Source organism: Saimiri boliviensis, chromosome 1 (genome assembly GCF_048565385.1).
Source record: "Saimiri boliviensis isolate mSaiBol1 chromosome 1, mSaiBol1.pri, whole genome shotgun sequence".
Lineage (NCBI taxonomy): Eukaryota > Metazoa > Chordata > Mammalia > Primates > Cebidae > Saimiri > Saimiri boliviensis.
Window position 1 is genome coordinate 51,708,457 of NC_133449.1, and position 25,460 is coordinate 51,733,916.

The 25,460-nt window shown below is 39.3% G+C and overlaps 1 protein-coding gene and 1 pseudogene across 4 annotated transcripts in view; one reads left to right on the plus strand and one right to left on the minus strand.

The window, feature by feature from the left end:
* The first annotated feature begins 268 nt into the window (after nt 1-268).
* The window catches only part of LOC101046810 (charged multivesicular body protein 3), a 125,260-nt gene continuing 100,068 nt past the window's right edge, over nt 269-25,460 (plus strand). The window contains exons 1-4 of one of the 4 annotated variants that reach the window (XM_003942527.4): nt 277-1,492; nt 3,689-3,828; nt 13,550-13,665; nt 20,966-24,778. In XM_003942527.4, the coding sequence (XP_003942576.1) occupies nt 1,267-1,492; nt 3,689-3,828; nt 13,550-13,665; nt 20,966-22,541 (2,058 nt within the window). In that variant the 5' untranslated portion in view covers nt 277-1,266 and the 3' untranslated portion in view covers nt 22,542-24,778. Of the gene's footprint in view, nt 1,493-3,688; nt 3,829-8,190; nt 8,452-13,549; nt 13,666-20,965; nt 24,779-25,460 lie in introns of those variants that run through there. The other 3 variants (XM_010330362.3, XM_074397230.1, XM_010330363.3) reach the window with 3 other exon arrangements.
* Nucleotides 15,080-17,643, minus strand: LOC120366351 (large ribosomal subunit protein eL33 pseudogene; annotated as a pseudogene).

A 25,460-nucleotide genomic window follows, 5' to 3' on the forward strand; every position in this document is an offset into this window, starting at 1 on the left:
AAAAAATACACAAAGTGATACAGTCCAAAGACCAATCCTCAGACAAACTCAATTGCTGAACATCGGCGGGGAAAAAGGGGAGACCAAGCCGCTGAGACACTCGGAGAGGCAACTTTCGGGGCGGCGGGGAGGCCCCGCCCAGGCTGCGGCTCCGCCCCTCCCCCCAGCCCTCGCTCGCAGTCCCCGAGCCCCGCGGCTCCTCCAATTCCCCGCCCTCGGCCCCTGCGGGCCCACTATGCAGGCCCCGCCCCGGCCCCGCCTCGCCGCGACGTCAGTTGTTATGTCTCGGCTCCGGCTGCGGCCGCGGCTGATCTACGGCTCCGGGGGCTACGGCCGCGGCCTCCTGAGGTGGCGGGGGCGTTGGGGACGGCGGCCGCGACCGGCGCCGCCCATCGGAGCGGGGCGGGCGCTGCGTGGCCGCGAGGCAGCCGAGTAGCCGCCTAGAGGAACGGCTTCGGGGCCTATTTTTGCTTTTATTCCTCCGAGACCGATTCCCTCTGCAGAGACCGCGACGCCCATCGTGTGCCGGGCCGCGGAGTCCGCCCGCCTGAGAGGCGCCGCCCGTCCGCCGGCTCGAGCGAACCTGGAGCCACCGCCGTGCCCGCCGCGCTTCTCGCGGAGCCTGGGCTGCCGGCAGGGCCTGGGGCCTGGACGTGGGGCGCGGCGCTGCGGCGGCCGCTCCTACCCGCGCCTGGCGCGCTGGGCCCCGGGCCTGGCCCGGCCGAGCGCCGCGCCCTCCTGACCCGCGGCCGCGGGAGTCCGGCCCCCGACAGCCCCTCGGTCCCCGGCCTGCCGCCCGGATCCCCGGCTCCTGGGCGGATCTGAGTGATTTTTTTGGCCTCTTCTCCTCCCCCTTGAGATCGCGGCACCGGAGGGCCGCCGACCCCGCCACCTGGGTCAGGGTCCCCCGCCGGGGGACGCGTCTCTAGTTTTGTTCTTCCCCGCGAGCTCTCCCCGCGCCCCTCTCCCTTCAGGTGCTTAATGGATGGGGATTTTGAGTTTTTCCCCTTTATTTTTGTCGCTTCCTGACTGGGAGGCCAGGCGCGAGGCTCTGCGCCTCTGCGTCCCTCGCCGCCGCCTCACGCCCGCGCGGATCCGGTCACCTGCCTCCCCGCGGGGCATGGCCGGCCAGTGAGGGCGCCGGGCGGCCCGCGCGTGGACACGGGGCCCTCGCCCAAGCTGCCCCCGAGCCGCAGCCCCAGCCCTCGACCCTTCTCTCTCGCGTATTCCGAGCTCTCTGGAAAGAGAGGGGATACTCCGGGGAAGATGTGGCTGAAGCTTTTTTTCTTGCTCCTCTATTTCCTGGTCCTGTTCGTCCTGGCCAGGTTTTTTGAGGCCATCGTGTGGTATGAAACTGGCATCTTTGCCACCCAGCTGGTGGATCCGGTGGCGCTGAGCTTCAAGAAGCTGAAGACCATTTTGGAGTGCCGGGGGCTGGGCTACTCAGGGCTGCCCGAGAAGAAGGATGTCCGGGAGCTGGTGGAAAAGTCAGGCGAGTATCGGGCTTCCCCGAGGGTCCCCTCCGCCGGGAAGAGCGGACGACCCGTGACTCCTGGTACCTGGCTGTTCTCCCAGAGCCAGGCCTTCCCTAGAAGGGTGAAAGCTGCACAGGTTTCCTTGTCCGGCTTTCTGCAATCAAGTATGCGGATCCCAGCTTGGAGGAGGAGGCTGAAATTATTTGAGGGGTGTTGGTGTGTCCTAAAAGGATAACCTTAAAAAGGTTGTCGTAAAATGACAGTTTTAAGTGTAGCTTCTTAGCGTTGTTTACTAAGTTGAGTGATTTTCTCAAAATTTGGGAATATCAACCGGTTACAAACTGGAAAGCATTGTCAGTCGAGTTCATAAAAACATAAGAAAAACTCAAAAATGTCCGTCAATAGCAATATTTGTTACGATAGTAATAATAAGATACCCAGAGTAGGGATACATCTTTGGAATACTTACTATCAGAGGCACTTGGGCCTAGGATTTAAATATTAAATCATGAGTTTGAATATAGACAGTGTACACCATACAGTATTAGCTTTTCAGACTTTAAGTTTGGTGAAAATAAAGCGAACATATTGTATCAATGCCTGCTTTGTTTGAGTTTATACTTTTGTTAGGATTTTTTAAAATTCTCATCTTGGATGTAAAAAAAATTTTTTTTGTCTTCTGTGTCACAGGCACCCTTGCATCGTTTAATGGGTTGAGAAATAGAAGTGAAATAGTGCTGAGAGAATATTAAAGTCTTAAAGAATGTGTTTTTAGTAATTGTTGGTTTTGGTAGCATTGGGTGAGAAATATGGTTAATTTTTTTAACTGCTGTACGAAGTGTATCTTTGGATATGCTTCCTGAAAGTAGAATGTAATTTGAGAAACGCTTTCTGGGTTGCTGTAGGAAGCAGTTGAAACTGATGGTTCTCTTTTTTGTTGTTTCAGGTATTTCTGTCAGCTGTGTCTTTTACAAGACAAATCTTTTCCTTCTTTAGTACTCTATAGACAGGAGTGTGATAGACAAGAATATGAACTTGCTAGTAGTTTAACACTTGGATATTTGTAGGTTTTGGATTATAAAACTCATATCTCACTATTAGGGTAGTGGAGAGGAACCCACTCTGCAAAAGTGATAAATGTTTCTTGAGAGAAAATATAAAGTCATGTATTATTCTTCCTCCTTGTTTACTGACTGGTTTATGGTGATTCTTATTTCTACTATAGGCGGAAGAAATGGAGTAACTAGAGTAAGATCTCTAATAAATAAACTCTCTTGGGTTAGAGATGAGAAGTGTCTTAACTGCTAAAACCAAATCATTTTTTTATGGAAAATAGTTTGATCACACACATTTTTTTCTTTTGACTGCTATTTATTACTGCCTTCTTTTGGGCCTGCAAATACTTGGCACTTTGAATGTATTAGGAGTCCACATAAAACTTAAAGATGCACAGCCCACAGAAGTATGACTCAAGTCACACATTTTATGGCAGAAAACTCATGGTATGGCAGTTTAACTTTAAGATATGTGAATGGTTTTGCTGCTATCATGGTGCAGTGCTTGGCTTCTCTTCTCACTGTTTACTATTTAAGGTGAAAGTTAAAATAATTTGACCTTAGTATTTTCCTTTCCTTTTGTTTAATGGTACATTTAATGTTAATTTGTGTAATGATACACTGTAAATTTGTATATGAATGTGGAGTTTGTTCTAATAGGTAAAGTTCTGACCTCCAAGCCATACAAACCCTTTTGCTCTTTTAAGCAGGGCTGATGACAAATTCTGTGAACCCAATTCTAAATCTTTTAAATAAGAAGCATGTAAGCCATACTGTTTAAAAATGTGTATGAAGCCTGGATATGTCATACACAAAGCTAAATAATTAATAAGGTGATGCCTTTTTGGACTGGTACAAATTCAGTGATTTCCTAATAATTATGTGATAACCCCACTAAAATGTAAGCCCTGTTCTGTAAGGTGGATTTTTGTCTATTTTGTTCACTTTAGCCTGACAACACAGTAAGTTCTTACTACATACTTACTGAATGTATGACTCTTAAGTGGGTATACTCAGGTTCTACTAGTAGTTCTTGTCTCTAGAATACAATTGAAAGTACAATAACATGATTCTTAACAGTGTAAAAAATGGAATTACTGAAATTGGGAATCTAGGATTTTTGCAACCTTATTAGTATTATTCTTTTCCTTTCTTCAGGTGACTTGATGGAGGGTGAGCTCTATTCTGCTCTCAAGGAAGAAGAAGCATCCGAATCTGTTTCTAGTACCAATTTCAGTGGTGAAATGCACTTCTATGAGCTTGTAGAAGACACAAAAGATGGCATCTGGCTGGTTCAGGTATGAAAAGCAGTGATAGTTCTTGATAATTTGAGAACCTTAAAAAATTGTTTTTACTAAATAGTATATACCAGCCAGTGACACTTCCATGTACTTGGGTCTTGTTTCTCACACATAGCTCAGTTCTCTTAGGGAGGCTCTAGTATCTTCTTAAAAAGGTTTTGGAGATGGAGGAAAATGAAGATTGAGTAGTGGGAAAGAGAAAGTTGGCGGATAGGGGTCAACTTTTTGTTTAGAGTCCTGAGAAGCAAATCTGTTTCAATTATTGGACCTCATTGAGTTGAGAATTACACATATATATCCCTTTTATTTAGCGATTTACTCTGTTTCTCTTGGTTTTTATCTCCAGTTTTTAATTCAGTGGCCTGAATAATTTTTCTATATAAGAACCCTAAAGTAAAAGTAAAGGATAATTGTATTAGGGAAATAACCAACTTTGTGACCATTTGGAAAATGGTGGGGGTGCTCATTACGTAACTCATGATGATGAGATTATACTTTTTAAGCTTTTTATACACCTGTTTTTATGATAGCGAAGCTGTGAGACTTAATTAGCATATTAGAGTTTTAGAGCTATGAAGGACCTTAAAAATATTTTATACTTTCCAAGATGTGATTTATGATAAGTGGGAACACATTATCATTTACATGGCTTAATGTAAATTAGAAAAATCTATATTATATGAACATGTAAATTTCATAAATAGTGCTTAGGACAGGACTAAAGTTACTTACTTACATTTTAAAACTGTGCATTCATTTAAAGTGACGTATCAAGTAAATTAGCAGCATGAATGTGACCAAAATTATTAACATAGTCTGTGAATGGCTGAAGCTTGGAAATTACATCAGACTAACCCTTTCTGAGACGAGGTGAAGTAGCTTGCCCAAGGTAATGGAAGTAGTTGGTAATATTGAACCAGGATGAAATCCCAAGGCTTCTGATTTCTTTTCTGGTACTTTTGTTATTTCACACTGGAGTAGGCAAAGTTTGATTTAGGGCATGAAAATTAAAATAGTTTCTTCATATTTCTTTCTGAATGCAAAGACTGCAGAATATGGTTGAAAAAGCTTCAAGTTCAGAGACCTTAGTTGCAGGTCTGGTACTGTCATTGACTAGCAGTATGATTGTGAATGGGTACATTTTTCTGCTGCACATGGCCTCAGATAAATACATATACATCTAAAGAGGATGGAATAGTACAGTAGTCCACTGTGCTAAAGGGCTGAGATTTGGGAATTCTTCCAGAGATTACATTGTTTATCCATGGCCTTTCTTTACTGTAACCTTCCTATTGCTTTTGTCCTTTTACTTTCCAGATAATCTAATTCATTAATTTTTACATTCAGCAATGGGAGAGAGAATGGAGGGGTATGGGTGTAGTCTATACATTATCCATTTAAATTTTAGTTTATTTCTATGTTTGTTGTTTAGTTTATTTTAGTTTAGATAATTGGAGTTGAAAAATAAGCTGTAGCTTTTTTTAGAGCTTTAATTTATAAGTATATTGTTGTTCTATTTCTTTTCTCTGGTACTCATTTCTCTTTTCTTTTTTATTTTTATATCTTTTATCTTTTCCTACCCAGATCAAAAGGATCTGGTACTCATTTCTTACAGTCTGATTGAGAAAGACACTGGTTTTGATAATTTGAGATTTTATTACTGAGAATGAGTTGATTAGGCCGTCCCACTGCCTTGCGTTCAGTGTCAGTTTGTCACCCACATTGACTAATCCCATGGAAATAAATGGTGAAGATGTTGCACACCTTTGAAACTTGGAAGGGCCATGTCTAAAGTCTTGAGTTCTTTTGCTATATAGGATGCAGTCTATAGCAATAAATAAATTCTGGTTCAATTGTTAGCAGTATGTTCTTGGCTTGTAAATTATCTACTGATTTTGATGTCCTGTTAAAGATACCCATGAATTAAACTCCTGTAATAAATATGTGACAGAATGCATCAAAAGTTTATTCGGCAGATGTGGGTGTTCCAGGCCCTGTTGTGGGCCCTGAAGATATACGAGAAACACATACCAAGCTAAGGCCTTGCTCTGTCAGGCAGCTCACTTTCCAGTTGGCAGAGGTAGACACCAAATAAATAAATACTTAAGGCCAGGTGCAGTGGCTCACCCCTGTAATCCCAGCACTTTGTGGGGTTGAGGTGGGCAGATCAGGAGATCGAGACCATCCTGGCCAACGTGGTGAAACCCCGTCTCTACTAAAATGCAAAAAATTAGCCAGATTTGGTGGTACATGCCTGTAGTCCCAGCTACTTGAGAGGCTAAGGCAGGGGAATCGCTTGAACATGGGAGGTGGAGATTGCAGTGAGCTGAGATTGTGCCACTGCACTCCAGCCTGGCAACAGTGTGAGACTCCATCTCCAAAAAATAAATAAATAAATATTTACTATAATATCAGTCAGTGGAAAGTACTAAGAAGAAAAATAAGCCGATTAAGGAAATGAGAGTGGCAAGGAATTCTCTGGTAAGGTGACACTTGAATGAAGAACAAATAATGATAATAAATGGTACCATTATAAATTCTAGTTGCTAAATTAATTTTCCTCTTAAAATATTTTTAAACCTCATAGGTATTGATAGTTGAAAAACGACTCTTAAGAAAAGGAGAATGTATTTCTGTGGTTTTCTGTGTATGGAAATGATGCAGTAGGACACCTACTTAATTTTACCAGTGACACTCAAGGTTTGCTGTCTGGCTTGAGTTCCTTGGGCTGGTGGCTTATAACTGTCAAATGGCTTATATCTGTCAACTGACCACCACTGTCTGGCTTGTGTTCTTGGGGCCAGTGGCCTATATCTGTCAAATGGCTGGCCTGGTCTGAAAGAACAATCTCTGGCAGGACAACTGAGAAGAGTGAGATTGAAATCCTGTCCTTGGCGCTGTGAACTAACCACTTAAGCTAATCAGCACAGCTACCTGGTTTAAGCCCTTAAAAAAGGGTTGTATTTTTTTTAAAGCTATGTTTAACATTGAAAATATGTACTAGAAACAGAAGAGAAATATTGTCTCCATTGCTTGCCATTCTTTCAGCTCAGATCATATATTTTAATCTATGGTAAAGGGTAACTTGCAAGAATTCAGTTTTTAACAATTTGAATTGTTGTCCTTTTCTGTTTACAGTAGTCCCCCCTTATCTGAGAAGCACACCTTCCAAGATCCCCAGTGGGTGCCTGAATCCATGGATAGTACTAAATCCTATATATACTATGTTTTTTCTTATACATACATACCTGTGATAAAGTTTAATGCATAAGTTAGGCACAGTAACAACAACTAATAATAAAATAGAACAATTATAACAATATACTGAAATAACTTTTATGTAAATGTGGTATCTTGCTTTCTGAAAATCTAATTGTATGTAGTATTTTTGGACTGCAGTTGACTGCAGAAAGTGAAACTGAGGATAAGGGGAGGCTACTGTATTTTAGAAGAAGCTGACTAATTTGTTCTCTGTCATTTAAGTCTATGAGGAGTGTTTTCTTAGATAAAGATGCACAGATGCCAGCCAGTTCAGTCCTCTTCACATTTTCAGGTTTTTCCAGGTCCATTCTACATATAGTCTCCATAATGTGAACAGAACTAATTTTAGTTTTCAAGGTAGCAACATACATATGCATCTTTACCATTGACACACTATGTAATACATGAAGAACCAAGTCTTCTTTTTTCTAAGTTTTTTCTAACATTGTTTTTCTGCTTTGTCCCTGATCTAAGCTCATATCTTTCATTAGCTATTTATTTAACAGTTTTGTGGATTCTTTGGCCCCAGTCTTCATAGCATCACAGATAGAAGATGGTTACTATTTTTTCAAAAGACCCTTGGTCAGAGAAGCAGTTGGCATTGTAGATAGGCTTCTGAAATGGAGAAGTTAGCATAATTTATGGGTTTTATGGATTTATCCTCCTCTTAACATTTCTGTTTCTCTGTTTTGACTTTTGTCATAGTTCAAAGAAGGACATATTTGTTCCCTATTGGCTGTGTTACATCATAGGGAATTTAAAGTCACTGGAATTGAGGTAACAGTGAGAAGCATCATATGATTTAAAGTAAAGCTTTGGGTCAATATTTACTGAAGTATTCTATCAATATATTTCCTGTTTGGCTGACAAGAGTTAATAGCTGATTTTATACTTGTTTATCTTTGCTTCTAGACAATAATAGTTTTGTTTGAGGCGATTCTAAATTACTTTTATTTGACACTACTATGGAGGTGAAACACATAACAAGCATTTATAAACTCATAAAGTAAGAATACGAAAAAATTTAAAAACCACTGTTTTGTTTTTGTCAATCAGTTGTCCTCCCTCTTAATGGTTTTATATAATTTGCATGAACAGGTATTGATCGACTTATGACCTATGCAACTTACGACCATTCGACTTTACGACCACAATCACTAGCCACGACTGCTCCGTGTCTGGCAGCGCAAACGTTGCCCAGCTGGGCGTACGACAGGGCGGACCAGCTTCTGGCAGCACTACCATCTCCGTGTGCACCATTTCAACTGTACATATAGCCTACTCAACTTACGACCAAATCGTGTTACGACCATCCCACGGTCCCGACCGTGGCCATAAGCCGAGCACTAGCTGTATTAGGTTGGCTTATGATTTTGAAAGAGCCTATTATAATGCAATACTGACAAATGCAGAAAATATCATAGCACAATACTCTTGTTATTCCAAGAAGTTAAGTTATTTAACTAAACCTGATGTTATTGTATGGAGATTAACAATATTAAAAGGGGTATGCCACATGTTTTGATCAGTATTAAACCCCAAGTTGAAAGAATGGGCATTTCAAAATGCACTGAATTAGACATCTTTATGTCTGAGGTCGAGAACATTGATGTGCAGTTGCATAGCAAGGTACTATTTATGCCACTGTTTATCTTTGCTCCTAGGCAATAGTTTTGTTCAAGGAGATTCTAAATTACTTATTTCTTACTTTTTGGTGTCCAGAAAACATCCCGGTGACAGGTTGCTGGGGAAGGGACCTTGATTATAACAGAAATCAAAAGCTTAGAGTCTTTCCTTTAGAGACTCTGTGTAATCAGAACTAGAAGAATGAATTATTAAACTGTACAAAGCTGAAATCGTTTGGTTCAACAAAAGTATTTATTGAGCACCCATATGAGCTAGGCACTATATTTGCTGCAAGGACTACAGTGGTGAGCAAGTGTGTTAGATGCCAGTTAGAGAGGCAGATACCCTGGGAAAGGGGATGGAAAGATTGCTTCACTTCTAGCCTGTGTTGCCAAGTCTGTTCCAGACCTGGAACTCAAGCTGTACTTTGTCCAGTTTTATTCTAGTCTTTGAAAATGTTCCCCACGTAGAATGTTCCTTCCTGAGCTGCTGAGGAAAATATCTCCCCTTTTAATGAGACCAGACATATGAATGTCACTTAGAATCATACTTCTAGGATATGAGCTATAAACTGGGGGCTCTTATGGGTATGACATAGTGTGTGTGTGTGTGTGTGTGTGTGTGTGTGTGTGTGTGTGTGTGCATATATGTATATATATATAAAACGTGTATATATATAACGTGTATATATTATATATATATATATTAGGCTGAGAATATTTTGTTGTGCTATGTGACTCAGCCAGATGAGTTATTTTGTGAAAATATTAGCATTTTTATAGTGGTTGGTTAATTCAAACTCCACCAAATTTAATTTATGCTAAACCTTCAGTTGAATTATATAACTAAAACTATATAGGACATTGGACAAAGCAATTTCTATAGCTGTGAAGTAATATGAAAAGCTTTCATGCAACGCCCAGAAGATTTTTCATTTTTGTGTAGCTCTGTCAATCAGGGATCCTTAAACCCTTCAAAAACAAATGCTAGAACAGGTTGCTGAATAAATAAGGCCCTGGCATTGAGCATTATCTTGTACCTGCCCCAGGTACTTTTCCAATTCTTTTCACTCACTTCTACTGTCTCTGCTGGAACCAGGAGATAGCTGGGAACAACTCCCTCTCATTCCTCCTCCTTTTCCTAATATTGGAGCTCCTATCACATGCTCAAAGATACCTGTGCAATGAACAGGGTCTTCACTGAAAGATGCCTCTAGACTTAGGAACTAAATATTTACACTGGCTAGGCAACCTCTAAACTTCTTGAAGCAGTGTCATTATGCACACAGACCTGAAATGTTTGAGTTATTTGCAACCTTAATCAAGAAATGGGATAATGCCTGAAAAGGGAGTTATTTTTAAAAGAGAACAAAGAGTAGAGAGTATGGTAGTATGATTGCACAGACACTTCTTAATCTTCCTGAGTAATCTGAAAAATAAGTTAAACATTTCTTTAATTAGTTGACCAAAAGAACTACCAGATTGACTCTTGAGTGGTAGCAACAAAAATAAAAAATTTAAAAAAAAGAAGAGGCAGCAGTAGCCTGCTTTGTTTGATCTTCCTGATTTTCTAGGTAAAACTTTTTTGATACAGTGTCTTGCTCTGTTGCCCAGGGTGGAGTGCAGTGGCACAATCTCAGCTCACTGCAACCTCTGCTTCCCAGGTTCAAGTGATTCTCATGCCTCAGTCTCCCAAGTAGCTGGGATTATAGGTGTGCGCCACCACACCCAGCTAACTTTCGTTTTTTTAATCGAGACAGGGTTTCACCATTTTGGCCAGGCATGTCTCTAACTCCTGACCACAAGTAATCCACCCACCTCAGCCTCCCAAAGTGCTGGGATTAAAGGTATAAGCCACTGTGCCCGGCCTTCTAGGTAAAACTTATAAAGTACTTGTGGACCACAGAAAAATGTAAAAGCTAGAGACTTACTGGGTAGAGTAACTGGTGTGAGCATCTTTCAAAAGAGCTTTCACCAGCCGGGCACGGTGGCTCAAGCCTGTAATCTCAGCACTTTGGGAGGCTGAGGCGGGTGGATCACGAGGTCAAGAGATCAAGACCATCCTGGTCAACATGGTGAAACCCCGTCTCTACTAAAAATACAAAAAATTAGCTGGGCATGGTGGCGCATGCCTGTAATCTCAGCTACTCAGGAGGCTGAGGCAGGAGAATTGCCTGAACCCAGGAGGCGGAGGTTGCGGTGAGCTGAGATCGCGCCATTGCACTCCAGCCTGGGTAACGAGCGAAACTCCGTCTCAAAAAAAAAAAAAAAAAAAAAAAAAAAAGAGCTTTCACCTATTAAGTATGTCCCCAAATTGCCTTCTTCCTGGTTACTTCAACTATCTGAGTATTTGAATAAATTGTATCTGTCTCAATAAGACCACTTGTTTTAATTAAAAAGTGCTATCAAAACCATTGCTGGGCACAATGATTCATGCCTGTAATTCCAACAATTGGGAGGCTCAGGAGAGAGGATCACTTGAGGCCAGGTGTTTGAGGCTGCAGTGAGCCATAATTGAGCCACTGCACTTCAGCCTGGGAACAGAGTAAGACCCTGTCTCTTAACAAAAAAAAGTAATATCGAAACCATTTGCTTAATGCCCTAAATTGTGTATGTATATTCATTAAGCTTCAAAGTTAAGTGATAAGATGTTATATATCCATGTGTGTCTCTGTAAGTATGAGGACAGTAGTGGAATGTCATAGGGGTTACTTGGCACATAAAGTGAACTTCCAGTCACTTGTCATCACCATGTGCTGTCTCTTCTGCTGCCCTCTGACATTTGCTAGATGTTCTAGCAGAGTGGCCACAGATCAGGTGGCTGCACCACCTCTTGCCTCTCCCAAGGAGTCAACTGTCAGCACTCATTTTACACACCCACCTGGAACTTCACTTCCTGGAGGCTTTGTGATTATGAAAATGGTCCTTCCTCCTAGAAAGATTAGAGTCCCCCAGAGTATAATGCTGTAATTTTGAATTGTATAGTATCAGTAATATAACATTTATGAAAATAAACTTGGCCTGTATACCCTGGACTTAAACAGATGGTTTCATGATGACTTTAGACATTTTTGGCTTTCCTTTAACTTCCCATTTAGTTATTTTTATGGTTCTGCTTTTAATGTTTTTTGGTTTTTACTGGTATCTGCATTGAAATTCTGCCTTAATTAAAGGCAGGAAGATTAGGAAATAAAGGGAAAAGGTGTTAATGATTAGAAAGGCTGACATTTATAAATAAGAGAAGTCATGACATATTTTGTCTATGTTTGTATCTATATATTTTTTAAGAGTCTTGCTCTATCTCTCAGGCTGGAGTGCAGTGGCACAATCTCAACTCACTACAATCTCCACCTCCCAGGTTCAGGTGATTCTGATTCCTCAGCCTCCTGAGTAGCTGGGACTACAGGTGCCTGCCACCGCACCTGGCTAATTTTTGTATTTCTGGTAGAGACAGGGTTTTGCCATGTTGGCCAGGCTGGTCTTGAACTCTTGGCCTCAGTGACCCACCTGCCTCAGCCCTCCAACATGTTGGGATTACAGGATGAGACACCACACCTGGACTCTTTTTCTTTTCTTAACAATCTTTTTCTAGCCAGGCCTGGTGGCTCACGCCTGTAATCCCAGCACTTTGGGAGGCCAAGGCAGGTGGATCACAAGGTCAGGAGTTCGAGACCAGCCAATATGGTGAAACCCCATCTCTACTAAAAATACAAAATTAGATGGGAAAAAATTGGTGGCAGGCACCTGTAGTCCCAGCTACTTGGGAGGCTGAGGCAGGAGAATCACTTGAACCTGGGAAGCAGAGGTTGCAGTGAGCTGAGATCACACCACTGCACTCCAGCCTGGGCAACAGAGCGAGACTCCTGTCTCAAAAAAAAAAAAAAAAAAAAAAAAAAAACTTTTTTTTTTTCCTAATCCTAACTGTGTTTGAAAGCTCTTACAAATCTGAAGTACAAGTTATGTAAAATTCATTATGGTAATTCTTGTATGTTAGAGCCATTCATGATTGTTAAGCAAAAAGCCGTAGAAGTGGTAGTATTTATTGATTTAGTCAAAGCATCCTTTAATAGAAAACATGTGTTTGACTCTTGGCTGCATAATTATATTTTTTAAAAAGTGAAATTTGAACTTGTTGAATCTACATGTGATAATTTTTAGTAAGCTTTATTTGGATTATTATTTAAAACTTTCTTTTCAGAGCAAAGAGAAATTATTCCAAGGGCCAATTTCCTCCTGTGTAACTTAATTAGAGAGAAGAAGCCATGTGGTGGAGAATGTGGCTAACTTTTCTTTTGAGACAGAGTTTCATTCTTTTTGCCCAGGCTGGAGTGCAGTGGTGTGATCTTGGCTCACTGCAACCTCCAACTCCTGTTTGAAGCATTTCTCCTGTCTCAGCCTTTTGAGTAGCTAGGCAGGTGCTACCTTGCCTAGCTAATTTTTGTATTTTTAGTAGAGACAGGGTTTGACCATGTTGGCCAGGATGGTCTCAGTCTCCTGACCTCGTGATCTGCCTGCCTCCGCCTCCAAAAGTGCTGGATTACAGGTGTGAGCCACCGCCTGTGGCTAGCTTTTTAATACAATTTTGACTCCCTCCTCCTTTTTGTAACTGCCGCAGAGTGTGGGAGAGTTTAATATACTTTTCAGTGTTTTAAGTCTTTTTCCTATTGGATATTGCTCCTTCTATAAGAATTGTAATGATAATATGATGATACAGTAAATAAGAACTGGGAATAGTATCTTCTTTTTTTTTAATGAAATTACATTGTTGATACAAATGGTTGATTTGACTATTTTAGGTGATTCAAGTTTCTTTTCTCTTTTTTTGGGTATAGGTCATAGCAAATGACAGAAGTCCCTTGGTGGGCAAAATTCACTGGGAGAAAATGGTAAAAAAGGTATCAAGATTTGGAATACGTACAGGCACATTTAACTGTTCCAGTGATCCCAGGTATGTTGATTAGGCAATTCTTAGAATTTGAGTCCTGACCAGGGCCTTTCTTGTTTAAAAACGACAATAATATTAGAAGCCTGCTTGAACTGAAAGCTTATGATAATGCTTAGCACACTGTTAGTTACACAGGTGCTTGATTTTTTTTTTTTTTTTGAGATAGATTCCGTCGCCCAGGCTGGAGTGCAGTGGTTCGATCTCAGCTCACTGCAACCTCCACCTCATGGGTTCAAGCGATTCCCCTGCCTTAGCCTCCCGAGTAGCTGGGATTACAGGCACATGCCACCACGCCCGGCTAATTTTTTGTATTTTAGTAGAGACGGGGTTTTACCATGTTGGCCAGGATGGTCATCCACCTGCTCCGGCCTCCAAAAGTGCTGGGATTATGGACGTGAGCCACCACACCTGGCCTCACAGTTGCTTGATTAATAGCTTTTGATAAACTGGCAGTTAATGACTTTCACTCTAAGATCTTTCTCTGTGTGCTTTATCTCCCTGTCTCTCCCTGTCCCTTTCTCTGGCTCTTCTGTGTTCTGTCTACTGAAGATATCTCTTAAGACTGTGTCTTTAGTCCTTTCAACTTTATTTTCCAAAGAGATCTGGCACATTCATGGCTTTAGATTTAGATTTAGATCTCTGATCTAAATCTTTTTCTATCATTCTGACCTCTAGTTTGCATTTTTTTGCTCATTTCCATTTGTTCTGCAACTATCCCTAAATCTATTCTTTTCCCTGAAAACTAGTACCTGAAATCAGATTCATTCTCTTTTTCTTTAATCAACCATGTGCCCTTTCTACTTTTCTTTTTTCTGCCCTTCACTGGTTTTTCTCCCCATTTTCTCAAATAAGAATCCACAGAGGTATTTTTGTCTGTTTTGTTTTTTGTCATCACTTCCAGTATTCAGTCTGTCACATTATTTCTTTTATAATTCCATTATTTTTTATTTGAAATGCCTTTTTTTTCCCATTTCTTGTGCTACCAAATTATAACTTAGACTCATTCATTTATTCAGTTTTCCATTTGGTGAATATTTAAGGAAAGATTAGCATGTACAGCATGTTTTGTTTTGTGTGGAGGAGGAGGCATATTGTATATATGTCAAAACCCTACAATATTGGCTAGTTTCTAATGTAGGTAGATACGCCTCATTTACATCTATTTTATGTGTTAGCTGTAATGTGAAATCCATTGGCTGTGGAAAACTCTCCTAAACTATTACTATACTTCCTTTCCTTAGCCTCAGATTTGCTTCTCTTCTACTCAAAATCCTTGTCTACTAGTAAAAAGGTGAAATCGATGATATTCCCATAAGAGTTGGGAATGGGAGGGAAGTTCCTGCATCTCTCTCTCTCTCTCTCTTTTTTTTTACACAAGAGCACAAATCCACATTTATTGATTGACTTTTCATTAGTTCTAAATACTGGAGGGGTACAGCATCACTCAGATTCTGTGTCCAGTGGCCTTAGCAGGAAGGTTGCTTCGGAATTTGGCACGAACCATGTCACTGTTTCCATGGGCCCGAGTTACCTTTCCCCAGATTACTCTGGTTTTGTTTGGTTTGCCACCAGGAGTCACTGTGTTGTTCTTTGCTTTGTATACATAAGCACATCTCTTGCCCAAATAGAATTCCATTTCATCTCTGGCATAAACACCTTCAATTTTAAGAAGAGCTGTGTGCTCCCTTTGGTTCCGGAGACCCCGCTTATAGCCAGCAAAAATAGCCTTGGACCATAGCCTTCCAGATGTAGTTCCTTTTATAAGTCCTGTTCCCAGCAGGCCTCCTAATTTCAGCAGCAGGAGCTTCTCTTGCCTCCACAAGTGCCAAGATGGCGGGAAGAGCAAGTTCCGGCATCTCTTAGCTCACATCTACCTGCAAAGCTCTCATGCTCATCTTCACCACATCTTTTTTTTTTTTTTTTTAGACAGGGTTTGGCTCTGTGACCCAGGACCCAGGTTGGAGTGTAGTAGTGTAATCATAGCTCACTGTAACCTCCAGCTGATGGATGGGCTCAAGAGATCCTCCCACCTCAGCATCTCAAGTATCCTGGGACTCTATGTATGCACCACCCACACTTGGCTTCTCGCTCTTTCTTTCTTTTCTTTGTTTCTTTTCTTTTCTTTTCTTTTTTCTTTTCTTTTCTTTTCTCTTCTCTCTCTCTTTCTTTCTTTCTTTCTTTCCTTTCTTTTTCTTTTTTCTTCTTTTTTGGTAGAGATGAAGTCTTACTGTGTTTGCCCCAGCTGGTAACCACAGAATCTTAATCATATCCCAATGTCTTTTGTTGAAATGTGTGAGATAGCTTAAGTTTTAATGCCCTTTTGAAAAGGAAATCATTCTGATTTCCAGCCTTCATTTACCAGACTTAGTATTTGATCTGATTCCATCATTCCCAAATAGAGTCTAAGTGAAAGGTCTTTTTTTTTCTCACCAATTGTTATAATACTAAAACCAATGATAAAGCTGATACTTTGGTATTTTTAGTTATGCCAAACTTCACTATTAATATCACTTTCTTCTTTTAAGATACTCAGAATGTATTTTTAAAAAATCAATGAAACTAAATAATATATTTCAAAACATTATAGTTTATACATATATTAGAAAACATCAAATAAAAACAATTTAAAAATATAAAGTTGAACACATTAAATTCTAATATGTAATTAGATAATAAAGAATTCAAAAACAAAATAAAAATAATCTGTTAAGCATGAAAACTGAAAGAATAATTTTTTAGTGTAATCTTATAAATCAAAGTACATCAGAAGTGTCATAATTCAGTCCAGTGGCTTTTAGTGCAAATTTGTTTAGCTTTTCTTTTGAAAAGCTCTGATTCTGTATTAGCTGAGGAATGATGGTGAAGAGATACATAAAAGCTAGCTCTAGGTGTTTTCCTCTAAATCCTTTATCTTCAAATAATCCTAATTTTATTTACAATTGAAGCAGTATTTTTTTGAGTAGCTTTTTTTGTTGATTGTAGCTATAGTTTTTGTTATTAAAAGTTCTTCTACTCATCTTCAGTTTCATCAGAAAATGATTTTGTTGCACAGCGACTTGTACCACTTCCAATAATGTGTGCATGACTCCTCATTTGGGAAGTCCTCCAACTAGAATAAGAACTTTCTTGCCATGCAAGCTATGCCGAGTCAGGGTCATTTTTTTCTTCTTTTGATGACTATGGCGATATAGAAGAACAAAATTTAGAGATATAGAAAAGAGTGTTCAAAATTTGCAGGGTGTAAGTGGGCAGAGAATAGTGTTATTCAGGAAGTGTTTTAATCACATTTTGAGTAATTGAGTCATCATCTTGATTTTAGGGTTTTAAAAATATCAAAACTCTATGCTCTTCTCTCTGTACTGCATTCTTTGACTGTAGTCCCTTCTCTGGGGTGGCCTCTAGGTAGCTGACTTCAGTGTGCTAGTCCCACTGTACAGCTATACTTTCCTGACCTGTTTAGCTCCTGCCTTAGTCTGTTTGTGTTACTCTATAAGAATACTGAGGCTGAGTAATTTATAAAGAAAATAGATTTATTTAGCTCACAGTTCCGCAGGCTCTACACGAAGCATGGTGCCATCATCTTCTCAGCTTCTGGTGAAGGTTCTGTGCTGCCAGAACATGATGGAGAAAGTCAAAGGGACAGTGGGCACATGTGAAAGATCTGTGGCTTTATATCAACCCACTCTCAAGAAACTACTTCATTCCCACAAGAATTAATTCAGTCTTGCCAGAGCTAGAACTCACTATCTTGAGAGCAGCACCAGGTATTCATGAGGGATCCACCTCCATGACCCAGATACCTCCCACCAGGCCCCACCTCTCAACACTGCCACAATGGGAAGAAAATGTCAACATGAGATTTAGTGGGGACAGACAAACCATAACCAAGCCACAGCAGCTTCCTTGGGAACATTCAGGACTACCACTTCTGAGCAGCTTCTGACTCTGTCTAGTTGTAGCAGCTTTAATTTCTTCCCCCATATACCCAGCAGGAGTGGCCTTGCCTGGTTCTACCTCTTCTCATTCCTTAAACAACAGATTGATTTCAGAGGACTTTTCCTGTGAGGTTCATATTCTGTTCTTTTTTTGAGAGAGTAGGAGATGAGGTGGTATAGATGTGTGGAGAGGGCTGGGGAGATGCGGGCTAATAAAGAGAAGATAGAGGACATGGGAATTGCAGGACAGGAAGCCTTATGGCAGGAGTGTCAGGGATGGCAGCCTATGGAAAAAACCGGGAAGGAGAAAAAAAGGTGGATTGCAGAGAGAGCCAGGAAAGCCAAGGCAGCTAATGACTTCGTCTGAAAAAACAGCATATATAAACAGAAAAACAGAAATATTACGGTTTCTTTTTCTTTCTTTCTTTCTTTTTTTTTTTTTTTTTTTTTGAGATGGAGTCTCATTCTGTTGCCCAGGCTGGAGTGCAGTGGCACGATCTCAGCTCACTGCAACCTCAGCTTCCCATGTTCAGGCAATTCTCATGTCTCAGCATTCCAAGTATCTGGGATTACAGGTGTGTGCCACCATGCCCAGCTGATTTTTGCATTTTTGGTAGGGACAGTGTTTCATCATGTTGGCCAGACTCGTCTCAAACTCCTGACCTTAAGTGATTTGCCTGCCTTGGCCTCCCAAAGTGCTGGGATTACAGGTGTGAGCCACCTAGCCCAGTTTGTTTTTAAATACAGCATGCCACATCAGAAACTGGAATACCAAAACTCACAAGCCATATTTCCTATCATTTTTAATCTTAAAATTCTCTAAGAAATCCCAAAAGGTCTCTTAAGAGAACTCAAAAGGTTTAGTTTTAAAACTAGAGGATAATTTTCATGGTTTTGTCATTGAATTTATTCAGATTGTAAAAAAAGAGTTTTTTTGAATTGGCAATAAAAGTTTTTCTATTGATATAAGGTAATATAACATTATTCTATCTGGAATGATAAAACTATTAACTCTGAACTGAAAAGAGAGCACATAATGTGTTCATTTTCTTATATGAATAAATGTCTGCACTAAGAACTTGTTCATTTTACAAAGTAAGTTTTCTGTTAGAAGGACTGATTTAATTCATGACACAAATCAGAGGCCTCAGTAGGAAGATAAAATGAATGGCCAAGAGTTGAAATGTGTCATCACAATTATCATGTGCAATGAGAACATTAAAGATACTTAAAGATATTTAAGATATAAATAAGACAGTTGTCCATACGCATCTGACTTGTCACTTTTTTGGGATAGGGTAAAAATAGAATTCCTGTCAATGAATTATTATTTTGTATTGAATAGGAGATACTTATTTTGTAGGAATATACACTTTTCAGACCATTTCAGTTAAAACAGTAATGATATTAGTGGAATCTGCCTTATTAAGGAAGTGAATTTATTTTGTAGGAATATATACTTTTCAGACCATTTCAGTTAAAACAGTAATGATATTAATGGATTCTGTCTTACTAAGAAAGTGAATCAACTCAACAAAAAGCTTAGAGTCATGGTCTGTGATTTTGAGTCACCTAAACAGTTTTCCAGAGTCACCACTAGCCTTGTCTTAAGACATAGCATGTTATCTTCATTTATCTTAAACTATATCACAAAATCTCTGAGATAAAATTAGTCAAATTATCATTATAAAGCCATATGCTACCTACGTCAAGACTTTTCTCTCTTCATCTGATCATATGATGTGTAATATGCTTATTTAATAAAATATAATCCATGCTAAGTAAAGCATAACATCTATGATTTTTTAATCAATATTCTGAGTAGCAAAATGAGAAGTCATATATTTATTACTATTCATATACAAATCTGTAACAAAATGTATCCATGTGGTAGATTGTCATTTTTACAACTTTATTGAGGTAAATTTTACTTAAAAATTTCACATGGTAGGTTTTGAGGGAAAAATACTTTTTAAAAACAAAAGATTAACTCTCCTGTGTGGTACATGAAAAAATACACTAAAACTAGAAACAATGGGCAGCCTGGGCAACATGGCTTCATGTCATGTAGAGAGAACCCCATCTCTACAAAAAAAATTTTTTTTAAACTTAGCCTGGCATGGTGGTGTGCACATGTGGTCCTAACTACCCAAGGAGGCTAAGGCAGGAGGATTGCTTGAGCCCAGGAGTTCAAGACTGCAATGAACTATGATTGCATCAGTGTACTCCAGCCTAGGTGACAGAGCAAGACCCTTTCTCTTATTATTCAAATAAAATAACTAAAAACTTAAAAATAAAAACAAAAGGAAAATATTTTCACTTACAATCTCTTTATTGTGATACAACAGCTGTTTTCATTTTTCAGTATTTCTTTTCACTCTAGTTTTTTTAAGGGAAGATGGGTTTCACAGGTCTCCTTGCAAGAACCTATCAATAGACAGGTTTCCAAAAGAAGAGAGTCATGATCCTACTGGATAAATCTGAACGAATGATTGAATTTTAGTTAAATTCTTCTGAATTTATTCTGCTGTAAAATGGGGATCATTCTTGAACTGAACCTCTTAATGTAAATACTTCCTGTTTTTGTTCCTCTGTGTTAAATACTCTTCTTTATAATCTTCATTGAAGAAGTAAGAGAATACAAAAATACATGGGGCTTGCAGTTGCTCTTTTCTTGTTTGGCTTTTGTGCAGATTACTTTGTAGCAGTCAGGCATTGTGTTAGTTGTTAACTAAATGGGTAGGTATGACTCTACCCTTAAGGAGCTTGCACCAAACCAGTAACTGGGCCTTAGGATAATCTGTTTTCTTCTGTTTTCTCCACCCATCTGGATTCTAACCATCCTTGAAGACCTAACTCAATTCCTAAACCATTCATGAAATCTGCACCATCCCACACTCTTAATGCTATTCCCTTCTTTGAACTTCTTTTGCATTATTATATATACAGTTTTGCCTCTGTTTTATCTTCTCAATAGGATTTTAAATTCTGAATATATAGTTTCGTCTGTTTTGTCTCCTTAATAGGATTTTAAATTCCTTCTGAGCATGAATTATTTTCTTATTATCCTCTGGATTTTAGCATATAATGCAGTTGTAGGTAAATAAGAGATGCTGAAGTATTTGCTGATTCCTTTGACTTGGAGACTTTTCAAGATACACTTTATCTTTTAAAAAGAAAGAAACACAGAAATACAAAGCAAACAAACTACAAAAACAGCTTGCTTTTCACAGCCACTAAGTAATGGTACCACTTTGATTATTTGGAAATTATTCGGTTTGGGTGAGAGGTGCTAAATAAATGTATCAGGGAAGATAAATTGTTTGCACTACAGCCTAGCTGTTTACTCACAGTTTCCTCTCTTATAGATATTGCAGGAGAAGAGGCTGGGTACGATCCACACTCATTATGTCTGTTCCACAAACAAGTACTTCAAAAGGGAAGGTCATGCTTAAAGAGTACAGTGGACGCAAGACTGAAGTAGAGCACATTTTTAAATGGATAACTGCTCATGCAGCTTCTCGGATCAAAACCATTTATAATGCTGAACATTTGAAAGAAGAATGGAATAAAAGTGATCAATATTGGTTAAAAATATACCTGTTTGCAAACCTTGACCAACCCCCAGCTTTCTTCTCTGCACTAAGTATAAAGTTTACTGGAAGAGTTGAGTTTATTTTTGTTAATGTAGAAAATTGGGACAACAAGAGTTATATGACAGATATTGGCATATATAATATGCCATCATACATACTTAGAACTCCTGAAGGAATTTACAGATATGGAAACCACACAGGTGAATTTATATCACTTCAGGCCATGGATTCATTTCTGCGCTCATTACAACCTGAGGTAAATGATCTGTTTGTTTTAAGCTTGGTTCTAGTTAATCTTATGGCTTGGATGGACTTATTTATTACACAAGGAGCTACTATAAAGCGATTTGTGGTTCTCATAAGCACTTTAGGGACATATAATTCTCTATTAATTATTTCCTGGCTACCTGTGTTGGGCTTTTTACAGCTACCTTACTTAGATAGCTTTTATGAATATAGCTTAAAATTGTTGAGATATTCCAATACAACCACACTGGCTTCGTGGGTAAGGGCAGACTGGATGTTTTACTCTTCACACCCAGCCCTGTTTCTCAGTACATACCTTGGACATGGTTTACTAATTGATTACTTTGAAAAGAAGAGAAGGCGCAACAACAATAATGACGAAGTCAATGCCAATAACTTAGAATGGCTATCAAGTCTGTGGGACTGGTACACCAGCTACCTCTTCCACCCAATTGCTTCTTTTCAGAACTTTCCTGTAGAATCTGATTGGGACGAAGACCCTGACTTATTCTTGGAGCGCTTAGCTTTCCCTGACCTTTGGCTTCACCCTCTAATACCAACTGATTATATTAAAAATTTACCCATGTGGCGATTTAAATGTCTTGGAATCCAGTCTGAAGAGGAAATGTCAGAGGGGTCTCAAGATACTGAAAATGACTCAGAAAATGAGAACACAGACACTTTTAGCAGTGAGAAGGAAGTATTTGAAGATAAGCAAAGCGTATTTCACAATTCTCCAGGAAGAGCAAGTCACTGTGATGCTGAGGCTTGTTCATGTGCCAATAAATATTGTCAGACCAGCCCATATGAAAGGAAAGGGAGGTCATATGGATCATATAACACTAACGAGGATATGGAACCTGATTGGTTAATTTGGCCTGCTGATATGCTGCACTGTACTGAATGTGTTGTTTGCCTAGAGAATTTTGAAAATGGATGTTTGTTAATGGGGTTGCCTTGTGGTCATGTGTTTCATCAGAATTGCATTGTGATGTGGTTGGCTGGGGGCCGACATTGTTGCCCTGTTTGCCGGTGGCCTTCTTATAAAAAAAAGCAGCCATATGCACAACACCAGCCCTTGTCAAATGATGTCCCATCTTAACCATGTGCAATTTGTCCTTTTTAAGCTTTGAGTATCTTAACAGCTTGCCTTTTTAATGTTAGTCACAATGTTTTTGTGGTTTGAGGTTTAGTTTAATATTAGTGCAGTGACAGGAAATACACATTATGCTAATGTTGATGACAGAATTTATTTGGTTGCCTTGTGTGTCAATTGAATGCATACTTAATTGTAAAAATTTTTATTTACAACTTTGGAAATTCAGAAGTTAGTGTTTTTTGTAAGCACAAAAGAAGTATGATAGAAATTTATCCTAGCAAGACTTTACAAGATAGGATCAAATTCTAATGGAATTGAGCCGGTTTCTTATCCTAAATGTTTTCTCCCTTTTTACAATCTCTGTCCAGCACCTCTTGGTTAAATAATGTATGCTGTGAGACATTAAATTAAAACAGACCTATGAAATAAATTATTTTAAAACCAGCAGATTACAATTTTCTAATGTTAATTTTTTTTTTTTATAAGGTGGCTGAATGCTGTAGGTGTTTTGCTGGTTTGTTAATTTCACAGGTAGATCAAACATGATTCTTGACTGATGTTGTTGGGGAAGACGAATTACGTTGCTGACACTGGCTAGAAGTGACAGTTCACCTTTTAGCTTGGTTAGCTTTGATGGAAAAGAATTTCATGGTGGGCTTTTGAAAAAGTATTAGATAATTTATTAGTATTTAGCGCATTCATCAAATAAAATTAACTATAGCATATTAACCACACATATTTTTCTGACTTTTACTTTTGAAATTTTTTTAAAGCCACAGAAAACTATAAACATAGTACAGTGAACATCCATTTCTCTTTATCTAATTCACCAAGTGTTCACATTTTGTTATATTTGTTTTATCACCTCTCTTATATGTATATTTTTTCTTTCTTTTATCTATTTTTTTTTGCTGATCCTTTTGAAAATAAATTTGTCGTCATGATGCCTGACCCCTAAATATATCACCACATGTCTAAGAACAAGGATATTCTTTTATGTAACCACTATGCCATTATGACACCCAAGAAATTTAACATGGATTCAATAATAGCTAATGTATATAAAATCGATACTCCCCAATTGCTCTTAAAATATCCTTTATATCTAAATGTTTTTGTTTTGTTTTTATTGTGACCTCAGACAGAGTTTATATATTAGGTTTACTCTTTCCTTTCATCCTTTCCTCTAGAGTAATTCCCCCTGTCCCTTTTCTAAAAAGTGGACTCTCTGACTTCTCTCTGGTGGTTTGTTTTATTTTTATTTTATTTTATTTTTTCTTTTTTTTGAGATGGAGTCTCTCTGTTGCCCAGACTGGAGTGTAGTGTCATGATCTCAGCTCACTGCAACCTCTGCCTCCCTGGTTCAGGCAATTCTCGTGCTTCAGCCTCCCAAGTAGCTGGGATTACAGACATGCGCCACCATACCTGGCTAATTTTTGTATTTTTGTAGAGATGGGGTTTCACCATGTAAGCCGGGCTGGTCTGAAACTCCCGGCCTCAGGTGATCCTCCCACCTCAGCCTCCTAAAGTGCTGGGATTATAGGCATGAGTCACTGCAAATGGCCCATCTGTTTTGTTTTGTTTATTACTTTAATTTTTAGTTTTTTAGAGACAAGATCTTGCTCTGTGGGTTATGCTGGCATGCAGTAGCATGATCATAGCTCACTGTAGCTTCAACTCCTGGGCTCAAGGAATCCTCCTGCCTCAGCCTCCTGAGTAGCTGGGGCTACATTCTTGAGCCACAATGCAAAGTGGTTTTTTGCTGTTTCTTTTAAGAATTGGAGTCTTCCCATATTGCCTAGACTGGTCTTGAACTCCTAGGCTCAAGTGATCCTCCCAAGTAGCTGGGGTTACAGACACAAGCCATGAAGCCTTGCTAATTGACTTTTTCTGGTACTAACATTTTTAGAGACTACAGGCTGGTTGACTTATAGAATGTTCCACATTCTAGATTTGTCTGTTTCTTTCGTGATTAGATTTAATTAAAGGATATTGCCTAGAAGATATGTACTTCCCATAAATTTAAATGGCATCAGGAGGCATATGTCAGTTTGTCCCATTGTTGGTGACATTTGGTTAAAGTGATATTTTCCTTATCTTTCCATTCTAAGTTACATTTTCACTTTAAGAAGGAACCTGTTGAAACTATGCAAATATCCTGTTCCTCAACAATCTAACCCAATGGCTTTAACATCTGTTGGTTCTTTGCATCAATCGGTTATTAAATGGGAGTTGCAACATGGTGTTTTATTTATTTATTTCAAAACAGGGGCTTGCTCTGTAACACAAGCTGCATTAGCATGATCACTGCTCACTGCAGCCTCAACTGCCTGGGTAACGGGGACCACAGGTGTGTGGCAACATGTTTAGCTAATTTTTGTTTTGTTTTGTTTTGTTTTTGGTAGAGATGGTTTCACCATGGTGCCAGGCTGGTCTTGAACTCCTGGGCTCAAGTGATCCACCTGCCTTAGCTTCTCAAAGTGCTGGGATTATAGGCATGAGCCAGTGCACCTGTCTAAGATAGGGGTTTTCTTTTCTTTTTTTTTTTTTTAATAGAGACAGGGTTTCACCATGTTGGCCAGGTTGGTCTTGAACTGCTGACCTCAGGTAATCCACCCACCTTGGCCTCCCAAAGTGCTGGAATTACAAGCGTGAGCTACCATGCCCGGCCTTAAGATAGGGGTTTTCCAATACCATCATTCATTCTACATTTATTGGCTGACTTTTTTGTGAACAAGAACTTTCTATTTTTCTTTCACACTTTAGATTCACAGATTTTTAAAAATATCTTATGTGTTAGAATTATTATTCTTGATTTTCTTTTTTCTTTTTTTTTTTTTTTGAGACGGAGTTTTGCTCTTGTTATGCAGGCTGGAGTGCAATGGCGAAATCTCGGCTCACTGCAACCTCCGCCTCCTGGAT